Raw genomic sequence first — 19902 nt, forward strand, 5'->3', positions numbered from 1 at the left:
ACAACTCTTTAGGTTTGTAGCTGCTACGTCCGCAACATTTTTGAAATTAAAAAAATAGGAATAGGCTAGACAGGATAGACAGATTAAGGGACAAATATGTGTTGAGTCTAGGATGCTAACATCTACAGACCCATAGATCTGTACTGCGTTAGACTAAATGGGTCAAATACAAATTGAACAAGCTGTCGATACCTTCTAATAGCCTGGTTTAAAAATGGGAACAGCTGTGAACGCAGTCTATGATTCACCGGAAATTTTTTGGGTGAAAGCTTTTTGTTTCCTAAACTCAAACCGCAATAAACTGACCACATGCTGACCTTTCTATTGCTAAACCTTTTCAGTTCATTTACAGTCTGCCCAGATCACCGATTTGTCTCGGACTCTGCCCCGCCATCTTGTCTGCCTTTGGGTTGCAAAGTATTAAGGAAGGAAAGAGTGTGGGGTCACTCAGAGTTTAGTAAACACAAAGTCCATCTGTAATGTGACCTGATACACATTTTCACCCATGGGCAAAGACTCCATTCAGAAACAGCTATCACGCAGCAGCACTTCCCTCTTTGGGAAATCAAATGGTCCGCACTTTTATTGCCCGGATTTGATACAGACTTGACATAAAAAGGATTAACCCAATTAGCAATGAAGACCGGGCTTACGTCCGTGAAATTCTCTTAAATTAGGAGGTGATCTAATAACAACCTGATTGTTTTGTGCTGTTCCATCCTTCCTCATTTGCACAGCGAGTTACAAAACTGTCTCCTGTCTGCTGGTTGACGTCACAAATGGTGTGCGCCTGGCGTGAGTCTGTGGGTTCTGTGGCCTTTTTTTCTCTTCCTCTTTTATTATAGCTCAGCCAGCATTTAGAGTCAGACAGCACGCATATATATCTTGTTTGCAATTAGCAGATCTGAGGATTGATGGCTGGTGAACAAAACTCAGTATACCAGCGGGACGGTAGGCACATCAGGTTACCCAACTTGGCGTAAATTGGTGAACTTGCACTGAAGTCTCGTTACATTTGTCTGGGTATGTTCTCATACGCTGTCAACACCCCGACCGGACGACAGCTATGAGGGACGGTTGGGTTTTAATTAAGGACTTCCAGAAACACACACGCACACAGATTTCTAAATATACTTCAATGCAGTGTGGATACATTTACACCACAGGTATTTATATTTGGGCTGAAATCTGTTTTTGGTGGTAGCATTAGGGAGTGTTATGACATGCACTCCTAGACAGTGCTAAGTTTTCAGATCAGATGATTTAGCTTTACAGGTTGCTGAGAACTGTGTGTAGAGGGTTTTTTTATTTCTAGAATTAAGGAGAAGGATCCATTCTAACTATATTGACCGTATCTATATTCAGTATTTATCATGTTTTCGATAAAAAAAAAGAAGAAGATTTTGTAGTTGTAACTACTTTAAGTAGCAAGAAAAATGCAGAAAAACTATTAAAATAACTGTTGTTCTACCAAACATGGTGATATTTTTAGTTGTTTTTCATAAAGTTGATTGCCGGCATGAGGCACGAAGGCATGAAGCAATGTGTCCTTGGCAGGATTTCAGATGGATTTAGAAACAAAACAAAACAAAACGAAACACACACACACACACACAAAAAATCCTATAAGCACACTGGATATCATTCGGTGATTACATTTTAAAGTGCAAACAACTTCCCTGCTGCATCGAAAGTACATATTGGCCCCAAAAAGTTCATTTTTGTCCTGTTCACACCTCAGAAGAACTATCTAACTAACTAACAACTGATACATATCTGCAGTATCCATACAGATTTAATATAGGTTTGATAGTCTAAGTGGTAGATCTGAGTACAGAAAAAGGCTGCAAATAATAGCACGCAGGAAACGAGTGTGGCATAATTAACTGTTTATTTCCAAGTACAGAGGTTCAGTACCGAAAGGTTTAAGACCATATTTATTCAATGCCATGTTCTCTGGTTAGGAGAACGCTTCCTGATACAGTCAGGTGTCTATTCTTGGTTACTGGGAAAGTGTGGTGGTCTTAGAGCCTTGTTCGCAGGCACAAAACACCAAGAGAAGTTTCATGACCAACTGAAACTTCTGTTTTTTTTCTTCACTAAATTCACGTTTGAAAATGTTCTGCTTGATCAGAGACACGCTGATGTGGAACGTGGCTGCAACAGTATTTCAACCACAAGCTGCACTCCAACTTGCAACTTGACCACATTATAAGCAAACAAAGACCACAAACAGAGCATAATGATGCCTGACATTTTTAAAACGTAAGTCGTACCAACAGCTAGTATTAGTGCATTGTTATGAATTACATCAACCGATATAAAACCTAGAACCCATTCAACCCTATTTATCAGAGAGGCAGCATGTGCATTAGCAAAGAAGATGCTGCCCAGTTCATTATTATCTCTAGCTCTGTTGACTTTCCACTCTCATTAAAGGCAGATCCAATTCATATCTTCTCAGAGGAAAGTGGGGGTGAAGAGTAATAAAGGAAAAAGAAAGGTTATTGAACACCATTAATCAAAGCGATGACTCCTCATCCAGCTTTATTTTATCAGGATCCCTTTAATGTCATTGATATAGAAAAATACAACCCCCTGCCAGCATCTCACTCATTACAATCATTCAAAAAGGGAATGTTCCCTTTAAGAGTTGCCTTTAATTACCTAATCCCTGAAAAAAAATGCAGTAACCTTATTAAAATTTAAAAAAAAAAAAAAGAAGAAGAATATTCTACTTTAAAATAATGAGAAACACAATCACACAAACAGGGTAAAACACATATGCACCAGAGGAGAAATACAGGCAATCGGGCCAGAAAGACAAATGAGGAGAGATAGTTAATCCTAAGGGTAAATATTTAACAAGCTCAGCAATTACAGCGAGGCCAGAGACCTAACATAGAAAAGAGGAGAATTACAACTGCTGACTGTCAACGCTCACATACGTTCATGTGGACCTACCTGATTGGACATCTGCCTCAAAAGCCTGGAAAAAAAGCCTACTCTGGCCTAAAATCTAATTTAAATGAAAAACATGGGACAAAGAGTTCCACGCAGCCTGTAGGCTACAAACTGATGACTTTTTTTCCTTTTTTAAAATGTATTTATTCTTATTATTTTTGTTATTTTTAAAGGAGAGGTTTGCCCCTCTGGGGCCATTTTCACTAGCTCGGCAAACTTTACTGCTAGAGTAATGGTTTATGGAAAGAGGAGAATATGACTTTTTGCCGCGTCCCGTCTCGACTCGGGGAAAAATGTGGCAGCAGAACTCGACTTCAACAAAGAAAATGAAACTAGGCAACCAGTTTTCAGTTTTCCCGTGGATGTCAGAAGACGGGTAAAAAGTGTTCTGTACATTTTATAAAGTTTATAATAATCAATTAAGTAATATTTATTTACAATGTGCCTTCCACAGACAAGGGGTCTGTTGAAAAAGAGAGTAAAATAAATCAGTAAAAGTACCAACAAAACAAACCTGCTTAAGAAATTTTTACTTTTTTAAAGGGCAAATGCTTGCACAGTGGTGGTTTCCATTAGACAGTAGCTTCAACTCTAAAGTATAAGTTTACATTTCTAACAGTGTCCCTTATTTTCTTATCTGTAAAAACATTTCCTTGTTAGGCCCGCTTGTGAAAACGTTCCTGAGCCATGCATCTGCCTACAAGCAAACAAAGAAAAAAGAAAACTATAGAAATTGTTTATGTATGCAAACAACTTTCATTCTTTATTTATTTATTTGCACGTTTTTCCTCTACTATAGATGCATATGAAATAGTGCATGTAGTGATCTCAGTCATGGGCCTTTAAACAAATCATCTAAATTTCCAGTGAAGTTCTGATCCCAGTGGAATATGATGATTCAGGCGAGCTTTTTATTTATACACACACACGCGCGCACACACACACACACACACACAGCCTTAGGGTATATTTGCATGAACTACATGGCCACACACTGTTCAATGAGCTCCACCTTCGAGTTGTCACGCAACAAAGACAACCGGCATATAATCTCAGGGAGCTTCCAGAACACCTGCTGCTGCACGGTTTCCCTCTCCTCCTGCCTGTCTGAACCTTTCAGCACACCTTGCATGACATACCTGAATAGTCTCAGATCAAGTTGATAAACGTATGCTTTTACAAAGATAAATGGTATAACTGTAGTCAAATTTCACACCCACTGCTGTATCTGAACAAACTGAAAAGGATATCAGCCATAGCTCAGTTCAGTAGTAGCTTCACACAGTCCCTCCGGTGGAAATACAGAGTAACTGCACTTTAAAAAGTCTGTGTTTCCCCTAGAAAAAGTGGTTATAAGAACAAATGAAACTTGCTGCTGGTTTCATGCTTTCATAATGTGTTTTTGTCTCAATGACTCACTTTTGAAATGAAGAAAGAAAAAAAGAAACAGACAAATATGACGGTCGCTGAAAACCACAGGAAGGATGTGGAAACTTACTTGTACATCTTAAGATTTATCTGGAAAAGCTCTGATCAACACTCCATGTTTCAATATCAGTGGAAAGGCCAACCGAGTTTATCAAATGAAGGAGGGCAAGAGATTCCACGTGTATACCGACTCAAATCGCACTAATTAATCTCATTATCGGAGCATCAAAAGACAGATAAGCTGGTCACAACTGCCGCTGATAACAAGGCACCCAGCAGAGGTGGGGTAAACAGACACAAGCTTTGGCCTGAATGCATCTTCAAAGAATTCAGAATAAAGGATCTTAAATTATGTTTTCCACATTTACCTTTTTTGTAATGCTTAAGAAAAACCTGCACAGATATATTCAAGAAAACTCCCCCAGTGAGGGTAGTTTCACCCAGCAGGGTTGCCACTCAAGCCAACGGCTTCTGCACACCTTTCAACACTCGCACCAGCCTCCACACATGACTGAACTGAACCGTCTCCTTCCCTTTGCAGCTCTCAGATGTCATCGACAGTCCCCGCTATCACTCTTCGCTAAAGCGGTGGATGTGGTGTTTATCTCTGCGTGAGCCCTGATCTGGGAAATGCCCCTTTAATAACTCCATTTAGCACCTGCCTGCCAACTTTGTGTGGTGGCTAAGCTGAATAAGGCAACAAATGATGGAGGTTAAGCGTCAGAGGAGGATCAGGAGGAGGAGGAGAAGGTTAAAGACTAGCTGCAAAACTTTGAGGACACCAGAGCCTCACAAATTCATCTGCCATCTACTCGAAGAAGAGAGCTTTCAGTGAGAATTTTCTTTCAGCCCCGAGGGCAGGCTAGGTAGTGAACCTCACGGGAGCTCCGCTGCTGCTTCTTCTTCACTGCCCTGCCTTTCCCTTTTATCCTACTAATGCTTTTTCCCCTTGCAAGAGTGCTCTTTTTTGTAATAATAAAAAAGTGCCTCTTGTTTCTAGGCCTGTCACATCCAGCTGTGCCAGTAGCCGCTGTGTTGATAAGGCAGCTGCCAAGGCCACTGGCAACAAAATACTTTCTGAAGCAGCGCATAAATATTTGAAGCAAATCGTGGAGGAACACGAGGAGAGGACGGGAGGCATTCAGTTGACAGTGGGAGGGTGGGAAAACTCAAAATGCCTTCTAATTACATGCGTTTAAAAGAGATAAAGGTCATAATAGTTATTTGCGGTTCCTCGTATCTAGAAAGCATTTTCACATCGTAAATCACTGTAATCTGAAGTGTAATGGCAACATGCACAGATCTTCTTATCTAGGTTTTTGCTACGGAGCCTTGGGGAATCTCACTCCTGAGGCCAACAGAAAGAGTGCACAGGTTATTCCAACACACTTTTTTTAGCTCAGTATTCTGACATTTAAAGCCTTTTAAATTACAATTTACATGTCAAAGTGTTGCAAAACACTATGCATTCTTTCCATCAGCCAAAAGGAACACATTACTACCTATAGTTCTGTTACCACTATTTCTGTGTTTGCATAGTAAAAGTGAATAGGTCACAACCCTCCGTTTCACACTAAAAAATAATGTCCAGGTAACTGCATCAGAAGTGGACAACAGAGGCCTCTATGCTCATATGCAAAAAAAACTAAACAAAACAAAAAAGAAAATTTAAAGCTATTTATTGGCCTGACCCACATCCACTCAGGAGCTTCCAACTAACTCAAAGCCACACACTTCCACATAAGCAAAATACCTAAACCACTACTGCAACAATGCCGGCTTTTGTACCTCCTTTACCTTGGAAGAAACTCTTGACGCGGAGGTAGGAAACAGCAAGACGGAGCACTGACAGCTTGTCCAGCTTAGAGATGACATCTGGGGGGAATGGCAGCAGGCTGGCCAGGCGGTCCAGTTCAGCATTCAGCCTGTCCCGGTGCCGCTTGGATGGGTTGGTTTTCTCATTGGCAGAAGATGGCTTCCTGATGATGAGACGGATATAAGGTAAAGACAGATACCGGGTCTGAGAGGACATCGGCGCGTGTGTGTGTGTGTGTGTGTGTGTGTGTGTGTGTGTGTAATGTGGCTTTTTTTAAGCATACTTGAATACACTGAGCAACACTCCCCAAAACCAGTGAGCGACAGCAGCAGCACAAAAAAGAGGATTAAGTTTGTTTAACTTCACTTGTTGGAGCTACGCTACTGGTAAAAGCAAAGACGGTGGAAACGACACGATGCAGGCCTTTTCTACAGAGCACACACACACTTGTTGATTGTATCAGTAATATATGAAGTATGAAGCGTGGCAACAAGCCAGTTTTTAACATGCTATACCGCAAAAACGCCAAAACACACTCATATCAACACAGTGTCATACTCTCTGAGGTTACAGTAAAGTGATTACTAACTCACTGTTTGAGGACTTTTTTGAAATAGATACCTATTGTTTTTTTTGCTAAATAGCTGTTCCTCATTTTGATGACACAAACAATAGGATGGTGTTTTGCCTTGTTTACGTATGGCGAGCATGGCAACTTGCAAACCAAGGACAGACACATGACCAGATAAACCACACAGTGTACGAGTCCGTTTTTCTTTAAAACCATAGTTCCTTTTGACTCAGCCTTCCACAACACAGCATGCACATCAATCATCTCTGCTTCCCTTTAAAAAAAAGAAGAAAAAAAAAGATGTGTGCATTCACCACCAGATAAAAGGAAGCGATTTGGGCATTTTTCTGATATCAAGCGTTTCTGTAGCTTTGTAGCTTTGCATTAAAGAGATGTGATATTAGAGGTACCACACAGACGGCACGATCTTTCCCTGAGAGCATAAAACTCTCCTAGTTATTTGTGAACGTTAGTATGGTGTACCACGGCTTTACCAGCTGACCTTAACACGATCCACATACGTAACGGTCAGCTCTGATTTCCACAGCTGAGAGCTTAAACTTTTCAGCTCACGCCGCGCCGAGACGTTTACGTTAACGGTCGAATATATTTTCCACTTGTTGCCAGTGAAAAAGTGCATAAAGAAATATGTTTAAATGTCACGGTGTGGTCTAGACTACTGTTTAAATCACCTGTTACTTAGACAAACTTTGAGTTGCACAAATTCAGTATTAAATAATAATTAAAACTTCCCTTTAACTATAACTCTAAATCCTCAAGACTCTAATGGCAGAATTAGTAGGCTCGGTTTGACGTGGCAAAGATTTCCCCTTGTATTAGCAACCCAGTCAAAAACGCTACCAGCCTCGTTAAATTACCACTTCCCTCTTCAAAATCTTATACAACTTGCCAGCCACTGCTCATGACATCAGCTGACATAACTGTCTAACAAAAAGTATCCTGGCATTAAAAGCCGTGGACATTTAAAACAGTACTGAACGAATGATGCCGTGACTCCTGTGACTGCATTAAAACTATTTTGAAAAGGACATGCAAGGTTAAAAAAAAAGAGAACCTGCAAAAACTTCAATTAATTTTAATCATTGATCAATCAGCCCCATTTGTGCGTATTTGGAAACAAGTCCGTAGGAAACTTTGGACAGCTCACAGAGGGCAGTCAAATTCTAATTAATTAACTTTAAAGCAGGGTCTGCACCAGATCTGCTGACAGCAGTGTTAAATGAAAGTTGTGATAGATGTGAACTCCTCTTTTAAAACCCATACCAACTTGTGCTATAATTTTCACACCTTCATGCTAGAACCTCAATTACTTCCTGTCATTCATTATAACCTAGTTAGGGCTACTGAATCACAGGGCAGAGAGAAGAAGTTTACTTTGAACCAACAAAAGTGTGCAGCCTCAGGAAACACTGAGTGAACAGATATGAACAAATAAAAAATAAATACTTAAGAGCGCTCCTTAACTGTTTCTGGATGGGCTTCCTCCTCTTTCTGCCCGCATACATGCAGTCTCCAGGAGGGATCATGATCTCGCGCTCCGTGGAGGTAACAGGTGCGCTGCGGAGGACACAGAAAAACTTTACGTGAGGCTGGAGAAAGTACCCTGACCCACGCTGGAAGGGAGAGTGCATTCAAATATATACACACTCGTGGTTATATGTCACTGAAAAGTCCTCAGTTTGGAATAAATGCGCAGGAAATTCCAGCATCCCTAAAAGTAAATACAACAATCCACTTAAAACAGCCTAAAGTGCTTTAAAGAAAAAAATATTGGGGCAATTTGCGAAATAGGTTTAATATTTTTATTATTACTCGATGGTGATTAAAAAAATAGCAAACATCTAAATGTCATCAGGTAGAATAAAACAAATTAAAAAATAGTAAAATACAAGAAAAGTAAAATAAATAAGTACAGCACGCCGGTGCAACTTGGATAGCCTGTATGCAAAACTGCACAAGACACGCTGAATGCTTAAAATCAGAAGAAAATTAAATAAAGAAACTGGAATTTTAAATTGACAAAAAAGCGCCACAAATGCGAGCACTGACCTGAGATATCTGCGGCTTTCTGTTAATTCCAGTATAGTGTTGGCTGTGGAGTCACATTCACTTTAAGTGCTGAAAAGAGATGCGTCTCCCAGGGTGCACCGACTCCCAGCGATAAATCCAGGGGAAATCAAATAAATCTGAGTGGTCCTGTATGAGCTCCGAGCTGATGTTTTCATCAGCTTTGCACTGCTCGGGGCAGATGTTGGCTGATGCTTTATACCCAATTGAGTCGCCTTCACTTCCTCGCGTTTCAGGTGGCGGATTCCTCTGAATGACATGTCGAGCTCTTCGCACGCAACTCTCTGCCTCACAAACACGGCGCGAGCGCACACACACTGGAGGCTTATGTTGCATTCAGGCCCTGTCTGAATTTGGGCAACAACTTGTTTTGTTTATGTATTTTTACATGGCAGTCTTTTCGGAATTGAGTAATTAATTATGGATGAATAATAGCTGGATATTATTTATTTTTAGTTATACATGCGGGCTACTATCAAGACTTGAAGGGAGCATGAAAAAGTTACGTGTCAATAGGAATTTTTACTTTATTCTACAGAACAGAGCTTCTGTTCGGTTTCATAAAATCACTAGAGATAATAGCTATTGTCTATATTGTGGTGGTGCTATATTTGTTTAAATGTATGTGGTGTTTAGCACAGTTATTCGAAACTCGTGATACATTGGCAAATTTACGAAGAGTATTCAAATGCACCATTAGCCCAACCCGACCTGAGAGTAGTAGAGAGGGGAGGGGTCGCACGCGAAGGGCAGAGGAGGCACAAATCTGCCCCTTCAAACCGAGGCTGATGGTGGGTAAGGGCGCTCGCAGATCGGAGGGATTTAGCTAACTAAAGGCTAAAGGAGACGTACACATTTTGCAAAGAAACCCCGAAATATTCAAGTGTAATGTGCGCTGGACTGGATTAAGCCTCTTCTTACTAAATTATCGGATGCAGCTTCCAGAAATGGGCTCTGCGGGACCGGTTTGGCCGCTGCGTCAAGTTTTGTACAGACCGACAGACGCCATGCTTACGCCGGAAATTAGGCGAATGCGTTGTCAAAATAAAAGTAATGACTGATCCGCTGGAGTTCGCTTGTACAATCTCTGGAATTAGCTAGTGAGAGGATTTTAAGCAAGATCGTTGATTCATATTCAGTCTTTTTTAAGTAATGGAAAATTTTGAGTACATGTGGTCTTTTTTTTAAAAACCGGAAACGCTTAAATCTGGACAACCTGTCGGATTTATGATCCCCGTTTATATGTCAATTGGATATAATTATTGTTTATTTTAAGTTAAAAGGAAATACATAAGAAAGCAAGGCTTACAGTCACAGATGGTTTCCAGGTTTTATTTTTGCTTGAACGAATCGTCCTTAAAAATAAACAAAATCATATTTTTAATTTGAGCTATATTATTTGTGAGCTATAAAACTATCACTACCCGCACAATGCTTACAAAACGAGGCAGCCAAAGCAGAGTTTGCAAGGATTTGTTGCTGCAGAATCCCCCCCTCGATCATATTTTGCATTACTAAAGATGTCCGGTCAAATATTGCAATGAGCATGTTTTAAATGTACTTCCATTTTTAAAAGAGATGAATGTATTCACTGATTAATCGTTGTTTGTGAAACTGTACCCTAATAAGTATACTGCCTCAATCGGTTGTCACTGAAACGCATCACACTCACCAGAACACACACACATGTAGGTGGTCTACTCTGCCGCACCCTAGTGTACAAAGCATGCATAGCAAACTGAAAAGCACAGTAGCTCAGTGTGTATTAGTGTGTAGTAAACCATGCAAGCCAAATTCCACTGCAACACAGTTCTTTTAAGAAAGATGACACAGTGCAAGGGAAAAACCTTCAACTGTGATGTGCCACACACCCCAGACATTATGTGAAGTCACTTTCCTCCAGTGTTGACGGGACAGCTCCCATTGGAAAACTCAATTTAGCAATAAGAAGAGAGAGAGCAAAAAGAAAAGGGACACGTGGCATTTAAACAGAAATATATTAACTGTATTATAAACATACCAAGATACTCCGGAGCCACATAGACAAGATGTGATGATGTGGTGTGGCACAACCTACCAGGGTTTATGTCACCCAATAGGATTACTTCTGAAAGGCTTTGAGTAATGTTTGTCTAACTAAAGCTTTAATCTGTAAGCTAATGAAGCCGTCTGACAGCGTACAGCAGCCCAGTGAGCGTTTTGGCAACAGGATGAGAGCAGAGTAAATCACTGTTTAATCACCACTGGTCCTCAGTAATGTCACAACTAATGTATGCAGTGTGTAAAACAGCAACCAAGGACAGCGGTGGCCTCGGGCTTGAGGGCTAACATGACAAGATACATTTGTCAGTCGTCTTCCTAGTCTCCAGATTGCTGTGGAATATATGAGATGGGTAACAAAAGTTAAAAAGAAAAACAACCCTTGTATCCTACAGTGAAGGAGACGCAGTTACCCTATTTTCTTATTCTATAAAGAACCATAAAGGGCAAAGACATGAGGGCTCACTGAATGGTTTGATCACTATGAAAATGATGTTTCTCAACCCAGATGAACACCTGTAGGAGATTCTGGACTCCCTGCCCTCTTCAACACCATCATCAAAACACCCACTTACGGAATATCTGATAGAAGACTGCTCCCCCATCCTTCTAGTAGAGTTCAAGACACTTGGAGACTCAATGCTAAGCTGCATTTAAGCTATTCAGGTGACAACTGGTTGCCAAACACTGTAGTGACACACTTTGTTGCTATCTCTTTGTCTTCTATAATTCAAAGTACACATAGAGTCAGACTGCACGACAGACAGAGCAAATGCTTGTTTAGCGTGCTGTTGTATGAAAGTGTCCATCAGGGGAGGCGTTTTATTTGTTGTGACAGTCGTAGTTGAGGATCTAAAGAGATCTTAAGGTCCTGTAAACATTGTCGGTGGCTACCATTAAAGCTACAGGGAGCTTTGGTATCAATGCAAATCCGCTGGCACCACTATCCAAGCTGCCTTCCAGATTAGCCCAGGCTTAGAGCTCTGGCAGCGCTGCTGGGGCAGACCTTTGCACGCAACTGTTTACTGTGTGCGTGGGTGCACGCCTCTGCGAGCAAGCTATTGTGTGCATACATTAGGAAGTGCATGTGTATGTGGCTAAATAGTTTTCAGATTGACCGACAAGCCAAATAGGACTTACTGAAAGCCATCTGCCAGGTGCAATAGTGTGGCTTTCATTGATTAAGATGTCTCTGTTGACATCAGTGTGGGATTTCAGGAGACATGGGGAGCTGTGACACGACAAGTCTGATTCTAATGGAAATGTATAATTGATGGGAAGGTCGATATCGGAAAGTACCAAACATACACTCATTTCCCCTTGCTGTCACTGTCATTTAGAGCAGGCTCGTTGTCCATTATGTGGTACATGAGTGCTCATTGTTAGAATAACAAAAAGCACAACTTAAAAAACACACATTTTATCCAGCAGATTGATCAGCACACCGGATAGCGTGCACATTAGGATTTTGTTTGTTGTGCAATGTTTCAAGCACAAAGCTTCATCTCGGACATCATTTTACCCAATCCCTATAAAAAGTGATGTCAATAGAGGTGCTGACCCCACTTGCAGTGGAGCCTTGAACCGCAGAGTGCTAGCAGAGTTCATGGCCTGACGAGTGCAGCTGAAAAGCACAATTGTGTTGTCAGGATTTGTGGAGTCTGAGTATAAGCCATGACAACCAAAAGACCAGCTCGAGAGGTTGAGAAGTTAGGACCTGTGGGAAATACTGCGCAGGCACAAAAGTGAGCATGCACGCGCACAAGAACAATAGCGAGGTTTCATCTACTCATTTTCTTTTTTTTTCTAGATGTGCAGAAAAGCTGCAAGAATCCCACACTGATCCTGAAGTGTTTAATACCACATTTGAACAGACTCGTGTTTATTTGGAGACAATGAACAGATCACCTTTGAACTTATAAAACCACGGATCACAAATCTGGGACAAAATCTGACAACAAAATGCAAAAGACACAGATTGAAAAAGACGATGACGCAGAAAAAAACGCTCTGACAACGTACAACCACAAAACTTATCCATTGAAAGTGTGTGAGAGGCTGGTATCGAGCCCGGTGACCATTTGAAGATGTTCCAAACCCATGCTTTTGTGTTCTCAAATCAATATTGCATTCGTTTCTTTATCAAATTCCAGCTCACAGTAACATACATTATGGTGCAGCTCAGCATCAGGACAGACATAAATAATCATGCTGCAGGTTACACACACAACAACAAAATAAAAAATCAGCCTATGGATACATCTTCAAACTCGTGCGTAGCTGTCACGTTTCTGTCTCTCCCTGTATCGAGATCTGTGTCAATTGGTTTGAGAGAGAAAACTGTGTATTGGAACTCTGATGGGGATAATCTTTTGTTGATGTTTGGATTTGTTTGGGTTTTTTTCCAGAGGTCATTCTATGGCCAAAGCAAGGGTTAGATGGAGGTTGACTCCTTTTTCTGCTCCCATCAATCCCTCTGTAATCTGCTCCATCCCACAGCTGCGGTTCTGCTTCTATCTGTGTGAAGTGCACGAAAAAAAAGGGCACAGAGAGGCCGACAGAGAGGGCCGTGGTGTTGTGTAACACCCAAGATGCTGGGAAACCCTGCAAGCAAATGAGTCACTTTTGCAGTGATAAATGTTGACAGTGGAGCACAAATGTGAACTCAAGCAGCAACTGTTTACTTGCACATCGTTTGCACAACAATACACAAGGCTATGATATTTATGTACGCTGCTTTTTGGATGTACTGTAGCTTTTCTAAACAAACTGACAGGTCTTAAGTGGGCAAGTGAGCTAATTAAAAAACAGAGACTGTTAAGTAGTGAAAGCTCCAGAAGCTTTAAACCTGCAATCATTGCAATATACAACACAACAGAGGTATCAAAAGATACACATGAGGACACACACACACACACACAGTAAAGATGCATTGCCTTAGGTGATGCGCTTCTGAAAACCGCACTGGCTTGTACAGCCAGAGGCCGATGGCCACAAAGTGAATTTCATGGTAAAGGAACAAAGCTTTTTGGGAAGACGTCCAAATGCTGGGAAAATTCTATTATGTCTGTCATATTAAGCAAACTGTGTCACCACTGACTGAGGCTAGGTCACTTGCAATACCAAATCTCTCTCACTAACACATGCACACACACACACACACACACACACACGCACACACATGCACACACATACACACACACACACACACACACACACACACACACAGAACCATCAGAAGTCATTAAGTTTAGGACTTTAGCTTTAAAAAATATGTATGTCCTTTAACTGTGATGATTAAGAGTCAGAAGGATTTTTAAGCCTTAGTTTATCATTTGAGTCCCCTTTTTCTAAAACTCTGAGAAACAGTCGGGACAGCTTTGAGATGTTTCTTGAGATGATTCTTGGTAATCAATTGAAAGCAAGTTACTTGTCAAGATTTTGCAACACATTTTTTGACTCTGTCTTTGTTTGTCCTCGGCATCTCTGTGTAAGAGGAATACACAAAAGAGTAGTTATGTGAAAAAAAAGCGTCCACAGCATTTTGTGCAATGCTGTGGAAAAAATAAGTACACCCTAACTGGTTTCACAGGAATTAGTAGCAAACAGGTGCTGCTAGTGTGAGAACCACTATAAAAGCAGAAGTTTTGGCAGTTTGGAATTCAAATCATTCAGCTGTATGCTAACACAATGCCATAATGTTTCCAAGGGTGGACATGCATGCAAATTTGCCACAAGGTCAAATCATGCAACGCTCAGAGAAATTGGAAACACACCCAAAAGCTTGGTCTCAGACTGCAGGCTTCAGTTAGTGTGTTAAATGTTACAGTTCATGACAGCACTATTAGAAAACCTGAACTAGATTGGCATGTTAGCAAGTGTTAACAGGAGAAAGTCTCTTCTCTCTAAAAAGAACATGTTTAGATGCAACTTTGCATCTAAATAAACTACAAAGACTTCTAGAACACAAACCTTTGGACAGATGAGACCAAAGTGAAGATGATTGGCCACATTTGAAGAAAACCGAGCACAAAATATTAGCACAAACATCTCACACCAACTATCAAGCCCAGTGGTGGAGGGGTGATGATTTTTGCTTGTTTTGTAGCCACAAGATGTGGGTACTTTGCAGGTGAGGGGTCAACCATGAATTCCTCTGTATACCAAAATATTCGAGAGTCAAATGTGAGACTGTCTGTTGTCAGCTAAAGCTTGGCCCAACTTGCATTTTGCACCAGACAATGATCCCTAGCACAGCACTAAATCTATCCCAGAATGCCTAAAAAAGAAACAAATCAAGGTTTTGCAATGAGCCAGTCAAAGTCCAGACCTCAAAATGACTGTAATGCTGTGATGGGAGCTTACAAATCCTGCAAACCTCAATTAACTGAAGCATAATGTAACAAAGAGTGGGCAAAAATTCCTCCACAATAATGTGAGATACTATAATTTCCTTCGGGATTATTAAAGTATTCTGATTCTGATAAAGTCATACAGAAAACAATTACTTCATGTTATTGCTGCTAAAGGTGGTTCTTCAAACTACTTCAAACTACAGGGGCAGGATTTACTTTCCTAAAGTATAGCACAGTGCTGTGAAAACTTTCTTTTTCACATGAGGCCTTCTAAAGCAAAGTGCAGGGAACAGAAATCAGAAAACTGCCACTTAACTGAAAACTGATCTCTACTGAGGATCTTCTTTTAAATCTAGGATTTAAAGCAGACACTTTGCTAAAACTTGGCTAAGATAGCCAGGATAGTAAGAAATAAAGATTTAAAATTCTAATTTATTGTATATCAAATAATAAAAGGTTTCTGCTGTGTTAATCATTAGAGAAACAGTTGTTTTCATCTTTAATCAGTTTGTGCCCGTGATCTATGTCTGTCGTTTATCACTACTGCATGACTACTGTACTGACAGCTACAAACAATATTATTAAATGTTATTCAATCCAATTGAAACCTGATGTGAGTGAAAACAATTGGGAGGAAATTGAATGAGTCACTCCATTTGCTGCCCGCATGCCACAGCGATGTTAATATATTCCAAATGTACTTCTCTCCCCACCAGTTTCTTACAGCTCACACATGACTGCGCACTCAATCTGCCACAGTCCTGGAGAGGACTGCTTTCCTCTACTGAGTGATGCTTTTCATTAAACTCTACAGGAACCTTGTCGCCTGCCTGTCGGGCCAGTCTATATCCAGGTCATCAATAATGATTTCCACAATGCCAGTGCGTTGCTATTTGGTCATGTTTGAGGATCGTCTGTGTTGCTGAACCTCAGGGAATGTGGTTTGAAATGCTCGTCGTTTTAACACATCTTTCCACTGATCATTCTCACATGCTCACAGCAGTTTCATATCACAAAAATATCTGGCTTTGCGTCTTATTATGTTTGATTGTTGACGCAATGGCGACAGAGACCAGTTTTTCTCAGTATTAACATGGGGTATTTATAGTTGCATATCCATAACCACACAATTGAAATAACAATTTGGTAACATTTATCTAATGCATGCAATCATATCAATCAGACTTCCATATTTAAAGTTTCACTCTTGTGCATCATTCCAACTTTTAGGTTTAAACAGCAAGCTTTTAGTTTTAATACCAAATACGATACAACACTGCATTCAGACAGATACCAGTTTATGTATGTAAATGAGAAGTGCTTGTCATACATGAAAGTTAGCCATGGAGTTCCACAGGGCTCTATACTGGTACCACTATTTTTTGCATTATATATCCAGCTTCCCTTAGGCAAAATTATTAGAAAATAATGCACAGATTTTCATTGAATTGAAGACTATACCTAGTTGAAGCCAGATGACACAAAAAAATTAGTCAAACTATTGGCATTTCTTGAAGACATAAAGACCTGGATGACCTGTAAATTCAAGTAAAACTGGGGTTAATGGACTTAGCCCTAAAAATCTTGAAACCATGGTATTGAACCAGATACTTACTGAGATGGCACTCCAATCTTGGAGGTTCTTTTACCCAAGATATATCCTTAAATGTGCACATTAAACGAATATGTATGACTGCTTTCTTTCATCTGGGCAGTACTGCTGAGATTAGAAACATCCTTTCTCAGAGTGATGCTAAAAGCTACTTCATGCATTATTACTTCTATCCCAAAAGTTGATTCTGTTCATCTGAACGTAGCGTTTTCAGTGGGAGAAACGTTCTGTCACTGATCCAAGTGACTTCTTCAGTCTCAGCTGACTGCAGGTTTCCCCAACCTTACAAACAATACACTTGCATAATGGCTGAAACTAGCTCGACTGATGAACAATGGGCCACGAGGTCAATTTAGGGCCTCTGAGCAACAAGAATCCTCCAGGAGGCACAGAGCCAGATGCTCAATGAACGGGTGAAACAAACAAATTTTACCATTGATGTGCTAAAATCAAAAGAGGAGCTTCTAGATGAGAATACTCTTCAAAAGGTGTTTGGATTCACTGAGAAGGCTCATCTAAGACAGCTTGAAAAGTCTAAGACCAGGCAAAAAAAGAACTTTGACCTACTTGTTGTGCATTGGAAACATCAGCAAAATATGTACAGTGTCCTCAGTGGCCAGAAGAGGGAAGGATTCCATACCGAGGATGTGGACAAGTGGGTGAAAAACTTGTCTGACAGACAACTTACCCAAACAGTGAAAAACATCCTTGCAAAAGGGTTGAAATTTGCTGTGATGCCGAGACATATCCTGCTACTCATGGAACTCATCATAGCACAACATTGCAGATGTGGAAGCAGAGCATCTGCGGACGAAAGCTTTAGCCTGTCTCAGCATTGCAAAGCCCCCAGCATCAAACAGCATGGAGGAGACGAAATTATATCTCACATCGCTTGGTAATGACAACAATATTATCATCCTTTCGGCAGACAAGTGTAGGTGCACGGTTTGGTAAACCAGAAAGGCTAGACCTTTAGGACCAACTGTCTGTATCATCAACTCAGTCACCTATATCAACTCAAAGTTTCTGGCTTTGATCCTCAACCGTCTGGCAGGCAGCTCTAAACCCCACATTGAGAAAACTTTGGATTTTGTTGAGAAGGTGAGCGATGTCATTAGGCAGATGAAACAATGGTTTTGTACAATGTTACATCTCTCTTCACTTGTGTTTCAGTCACTAAAGCAGTGGAGGTAGTTCGTAAGAGATTTCATGACCCCAACCTCAGCAAAAGGACCACTCTCAGCACCAATCAAGTGTTTTTGCGCTTGGAACTGTGTCTTAATTCCACATTTTTCACATACAAGGTTCACTACTACAGGCAGAAACATGGGTGTGCCATGGGTTCCCCAGTTTCACCCATTGCGGCCAACGTATACATGGAAGAAGTGGAAAAAAAGGGCTCTGTTATTCTACCTTGGAACATCACCGAGTCATTGGTTCAGGTATGTGGATGACACCTGGGTGAAAATCAAATCTCAGGATGTACCATAGTTCACTGATCACATTAACTCATTAGATCAACACATCAAATTCACCAGGGAGGATATGAAAAGTGGCAGGTTAGCCTTCTTAGACTGAGATTTCCAGCAGTAATGGGGGACAGTTAACAGTTGATGTGTACCGTAAACCAACGCATACAGATCTGTATTTAAGGTTTGACTCTCATCATCCACTGGAGCACAAACAGGGTGTCATCAGGATGCTACAAGACAGACTGAACACCATCCCTACAGATACAGCGGCCAGGGAAGCAGAAGAACATCACATCAAGAAGGCAATGAGTAAATGTGGTTATCTCACCTGAACATTTGTCAAAACTGGGAAGGCACTTAAAGAAAGCTCCAGCCGATCCAGGAGAGGACAACCGCTGCCTAAGCGAAAACCTGTAGTGATCCCCTATGTGTCAGGAGTATCGGAACAGTTGAGAGGCATTTTTTCTAAACGCTATGTCTCTGTGGCTTTTAAACCCCAAAATACACTGCGCCAAAAATTGGTCCACCCCAAGGTTCGGGTCCCCCAACACGTACCAGGAGGATTGCCATGATTTATACATCAGGGAAACCAAACAACCCCTGGCTAAGCAGATGGCACGACACAGAAGAGATACCTCGTCAGGCCAGGACTCCGCAGTATATTCACATCTACAGGCCAGTGGACACTCTTTCAGTGATGAGGATGCACACATCCTGGACAGGGAGTAATGCTGGTTTGAGTGTGGAGTCAAGGAGGCCATTTACGTGAAAAGAGGATGGCCATCTCTGAATCAAGGAGGGAGCCTAAGGGTACATCTTTCATCATCCTACAATGCTGTGATTGCAGCCATTCCCTGATTCTCTGTGAATGGTACTCATGGCAATTGATCAGTGGTCATCAGTCAGTTGTTGTTGATAAATGATTATGACAACTTCCATATTAATGATCAAAAATCAGTCAGTTGTTGTTGATAAATGATTATGACAACTTCCATATTAATGATCAAAAAACTGACCTCACAGCCCATTGTTCATCAGTGGTGCTAGCTTCAGTCAGTGTGCAAATGCACTGTTTATAAGGTTGGCGAAACCTGCAGTCAGCTGAGACTGAAGAAGTCACTTGGATGAGTCACATTTTTCCCACTAAAAACGCTACGTCCAGATGAACAGAATAAGCTTTTTGGAAGCTCCTTACCTGGATGATTGAGCATGCCTGAGGCATACAAAGAAAGAGCATATTCTCCCATATTAACTCCCATAGAGGCATAAGGACAATTGAATTTACATTTTTTCTCCTCACAGACAATGTTTTGAATAATTGGGCCCGATCATTTTTAAAGGCCTCAGTGTTATTAACCTAATAGAGCACAACACTCTCAGGCTGGAGGATGACTTTTAGTATTTAAAAGTAATTCAGGACAATTCTGGAGACAGACTTCCTTTCTACTTTTAAGATGACTTAAATCTTTCCTTTTTTTTTTGATAATGCTAATAGTTAGGGCTTGACCAGGTGTCCCGAAGCACCTTTACTTGCTTTAATTAAATTGCTTTTAACC

At 40.8% G+C, this 19902-nt stretch overlaps 1 protein-coding gene across 2 annotated transcripts in view; it reads right to left on the reverse strand.

Moving 5' to 3' along the window:
* The window catches only part of LOC116314624, a 62689-nt gene extending 53419 nt beyond the window's left edge, over positions 1-9270 (reverse strand). Inside the window, exons 1-3 of one of the 2 annotated variants that reach the window (XM_039616912.1) lie at positions 8850-9270; positions 8265-8357; positions 6190-6371 (exon numbers count right to left, since the gene is read on the reverse strand). In XM_039616912.1, the coding sequence (XP_039472846.1) occupies positions 6190-6371; positions 8265-8326 (244 nt within the window). In that variant the 5' untranslated portion in view covers positions 8327-8357; positions 8850-9270. Of the gene's footprint in view, positions 1-6180; positions 6372-8264; positions 8358-8849 lie in introns of both variants that reach the window. The other variant, XM_031732712.2, reaches the window with a different exon arrangement.
* Positions 9271-19902: the final 10632 nt, after the last annotated feature.

The sequence above is a fragment of the Oreochromis aureus genome, linkage group 9, assembly GCF_013358895.1.
Source record: "Oreochromis aureus strain Israel breed Guangdong linkage group 9, ZZ_aureus, whole genome shotgun sequence".
Taxonomy (NCBI): Eukaryota; Metazoa; Chordata; class Actinopteri; order Cichliformes; family Cichlidae; genus Oreochromis; species Oreochromis aureus.